A 3,914-nucleotide genomic window follows, 5' to 3' on the forward strand; every position below is an offset into this window, starting at 1 on the left:
CCAGCACCAATCTGAGGTGCCTGGGAGCCAGAAATTGAGTCCAGATGATCTGGAGTTACACAGAGGGCTGTTCCCCATGCTGTCGGTTTGGTCTCAATTCTCACCCAAGGAAAACACTCACTTTTAATCAGAAAAATTGTCCAATAGGTTCCAGGTGGAGAACAGGGCTCTGTGTGACTCCATCTCACCCATAGCAATGTGGGATTGAGCTATCTGGACTAATTCAGTCTGTAGAAGAAGTCTACAGAATGGGCCACAGGGTTATATTAATGAACCAACAATGATCTATGTGAACTGCCCCTGTGTTATTTCTAAACTGCAGGCTTATTTCTCAATGACATCTAACAAACTCAAATTTTACAGTACAATAATTTCATAAATAGCTGAATGAAGACTTTTAGCCATTTAAAAAATGCTTGTTTTGTCTATTCCAAGATATTTTACCCACACTTGATGGTAATAGATAAGTCCCAGGTTATGCAAACCCCAAACTGCTACTGCCCTGGGAGCTGTATGACCCAGAATCTCCCCACTGTGCTGCTGTGTGACATCCCCTGGACACATAGCCCCTTCTCCAGTAAATCCTCATTCCCACCTTCTGAGAAGCAACCCTGGCACCTTAGCCCCTGCTCAGACTCCTGCTGTGAGGAACATCTCCCTGAAAACCCATCAAAGCTTCGCCCAGTAAAAGTCGTGTGGACTACTACACTCTTGTGTCCATCTCTTTTTCCTTGATCAGCCCACAAGCTCCTCAAACCCTCTTGCAAACAAGATCTTACATACAGAAGTTACAAAATTTAATGAAGGAAAATCATAAACATATTAAATAGTAAAATATGAGACTTTCATTCTAATCCTACCTCCTTATCACAATCTGTGATCATCAACTCAGGTTATCACCATGGAGCTCAACATTTAAAGCCAGTATCATTTTTACTTAATTATTTTTTCCAACCTTGTGAAAAATATCTTATTTTGCTAGATTCCTCAGAATGTGTAGAAACCAAATTTTCTTGTGGAATCATACTTAAAACTTTGTTTATTTGTACGTATTTTTTTTTTTTTGAGACGGAGTCTCGCTGTCGCCCAGGCTGGAGTGCAATGGCGCGATCTCGGCTCACTGCAGGCTCCGCCCGCCGGGGTTCACGCCATTCTCCTGCCTTAGCCTCCCGAGTAGCTGGGACTACAGGCGCCTGCCACCTCGCCCGGCTAATTTTTTGTATTTTTAGTAGAGACGGGGTTTCACCGTGTTAGCCAGGATGGTCTCGATCTGCTAACCTCGTGATCCACCCGCCTCAGCCTCCCAAAGTGCTGGGATTATAGGCGTGAGCCACCGTGCTCAGCTATGTATATTTTTTCAACCAGGTATGACTATGGGTTACATTTCCGAAGATTACATAGCACAGAAATCTATCATTTCAATTCTTCTTAGATTGTTTTCCCCTGCAGGACTGTGAGTGTCCCTGTGAAAGCAATTAGGCACCATTTATCAGGAGTTGTTCAATGCAATACTAAGCACTGTATTGACAGATAAAGAATAGTCAGGTTGTTTCCCTATGTTAATGATTAGCTGTGTTGCAGACTCACATCCCTGAGCTTTGGTTGTCTTTACATGAATGCAAAGAACATGCCAGTTAACAGATACAGGTGATTCAACACATAAAACTGTGGATCCAGCTCTTGTACTTCTCACAGCTTCTCTGTTTGAACTGTGGACTCGTGGCTGTGGCCACACCACATACAGGCTAGGGGATACTCAGGTCTCCCTCAGAATTGACAAAGACCTGACAAGACCTCATTCTACACAATGAGGAAGACTGTGTAAAAAGAGTTTTCTTAAACACCACCCAGAAAAACATCATTCAAACTTGTTTCTCATTCATTCTCATCATGAGCCTATGAAATTCTCTTTTGAGAGAGACCTCTGGTTAATCTGGTATAGGTGAAATTATTATAATGGGATATATTCCAGGTTCAACAATTGCTCATCAGGAATTCTACATTCACTGCCTGAGGCATAAAATTCCTGCCCCGTTTCCTCTTACTCAAGCTGGGCTCTTGGCTCTAAATGTAGAGACTCACATCCTTCTCCCTGTGAGGCCCTTGGACAGAGCGTTCTAATGAGGCTCACTCACCCGGTGCCAGGGGAGGGAAGATCCCAACACTTGCATCGAACATCCTTAAACAGTCATCCTGGAAACAGCAGATACCAGAGAGCTCTTGAAGTGGCTCAAGACCACTTTTTATTCGTAGGCTCTCTGCGTGTCAGTGCTTGTGGGGATGGGGCTGTTTCTTTCTCTAGACTGACTAGAAGGGAGTCATGTAGAATGGCATTCACCTTACAGAGGTGCATCCTAGACACACATTTCTACATCATCAGGGTCCTTCTGCTTTCTCAGTGTGGCATGCACTACACAGTGTTTCCCGGCCCAGGGTTCCAACTTCCACCGCAAGATCCTTATTCACATCAGTATAGGCAAATATGAATTCATCTTTCTTTGTCTTCCTTCAAAGGACAGTTGATGTCACATTGCTCACAGGAGAAACACACACCTACCCCACTGGCTCCTTCCAAACCCCTGCACCCACCAGAGGATTTGTATATTGTCCCCTAGGAAGGACCTTCTCTTGTCAGTCCGAGATAAAAGCTCAGCTACAACCTTGCCTTCACTGATCAGGACTTCTGTATTCAATTTCTCAAAATGAGGCTCTCTGCTCAGCTCCTGGGGCTACTGATGCTCTGGGTGCCTGGTAAGGACAAAAGGATACGAGTGTAGGGTATGGGGTGGAAGGATGAGCTCTGGGACTCCACAGTGTCCCATGCTTATTCTAACCAAGCGTTAGAGGTGTATGGCCTATGTTTCAGGGAAGGGAATTTATAATTTGCTCTGTGAATAATTAGAAACCATCTGAAAGGAACAACGACCAGTACTCTGAATAATATCTTGAAAAATAAAGGAGTCTCTTGTACCTAGTAAATAATGGGTTCATTGTTAAAAGTTTATTTTTTATGATGTGAATCAAAATTATTTTAAACAAATCAATATTATAAGCAAAATTACAAAAGTTGCTCATAATGTTTGTGCATGACCTTGTCCTTCACTCTCATTGGTTCAGGATCCAGTGGGGATATTGTGATGACCCAGACTCCACTCTCCCTGCCCGTCACCCCTGGAGAGCCAGCCTCCATCTCCTGTAGACCCCTGGAGAGCCAGCCTCCATCTCCTGTAGATCTAGTCAGAGCTTCCTGAAGAGTAATGGGTACACCTATTTGCACTGGTACCTGCAGAAGCCCGGCCAGTCTACACAGCTCCTAATCTATTTGGTTTCCAACTGCTCCTCTGGAGTCCCTGACAGGTTCAGTGGCAGTGGGTCCGGCACTGATTTCACACTGAAAATCAGCAGAGTAGAGACTGAGGATATTGGCATTTATTACTACATGCAAAATCTATAAATTCCTTCCACAGTGCTACATCCTCAAAAAGAAACTTCTCTGCTGGGGTTGCCCAGCTGCTCACATGCACTGCTTTTCTGGGTAGAAGCTCAGATGGGACTCTGAGTTTGCAGAAGTGGAGGCTGTTGGAGAACTCAGGGTCAGAGTTTGATGCTAAGGACTCTGGCCCATGAATCCTCCATTGTACCTCAATCTCATATGTTAAGGCCCCATCAGCTGCCACCACCTGGGAATGGCATCAGCAGTAGGAGAATTCAGTTGGCCACATGCCCTATGAGCAAGCAGCTATGATGAAAAAAGAGTGAATAAAATCTTACCCTCCCTGTCTTGCCCTCATTTTTCAAATACATTTGGTTGGCAGAATAACCAGTCCATAGATGCAGATTAGTGATAACACAAGGGGAACACATTTTGGAAATTGCCAGATTAGGGTGTATCTTATACAAAAAAATACTTGGTC

At 44.1% G+C, this 3,914-nt stretch overlaps 1 gene segment (V, D, J or C); it reads left to right on the top strand.

Annotated features, from left to right (window-relative positions):
• The first annotated feature begins 2,702 nt into the window (after positions 1-2,702).
• On the top strand, positions 2,703-3,454 carry LOC129026516 (immunoglobulin kappa variable 2-28-like). The segment is given in 3 exon segments: positions 2,703-2,751; positions 3,118-3,164; positions 3,200-3,454. Coding segments are annotated over 3 exon segments (351 nt in total).
• The last annotated feature ends 460 nt before the right edge of the window (positions 3,455-3,914 follow it).

Source organism: Pongo pygmaeus, chromosome 12 (genome assembly GCF_028885625.2).
Source record: "Pongo pygmaeus isolate AG05252 chromosome 12, NHGRI_mPonPyg2-v2.0_pri, whole genome shotgun sequence".
Lineage (NCBI taxonomy): Eukaryota > Metazoa > Chordata > Mammalia > Primates > Hominidae > Pongo > Pongo pygmaeus.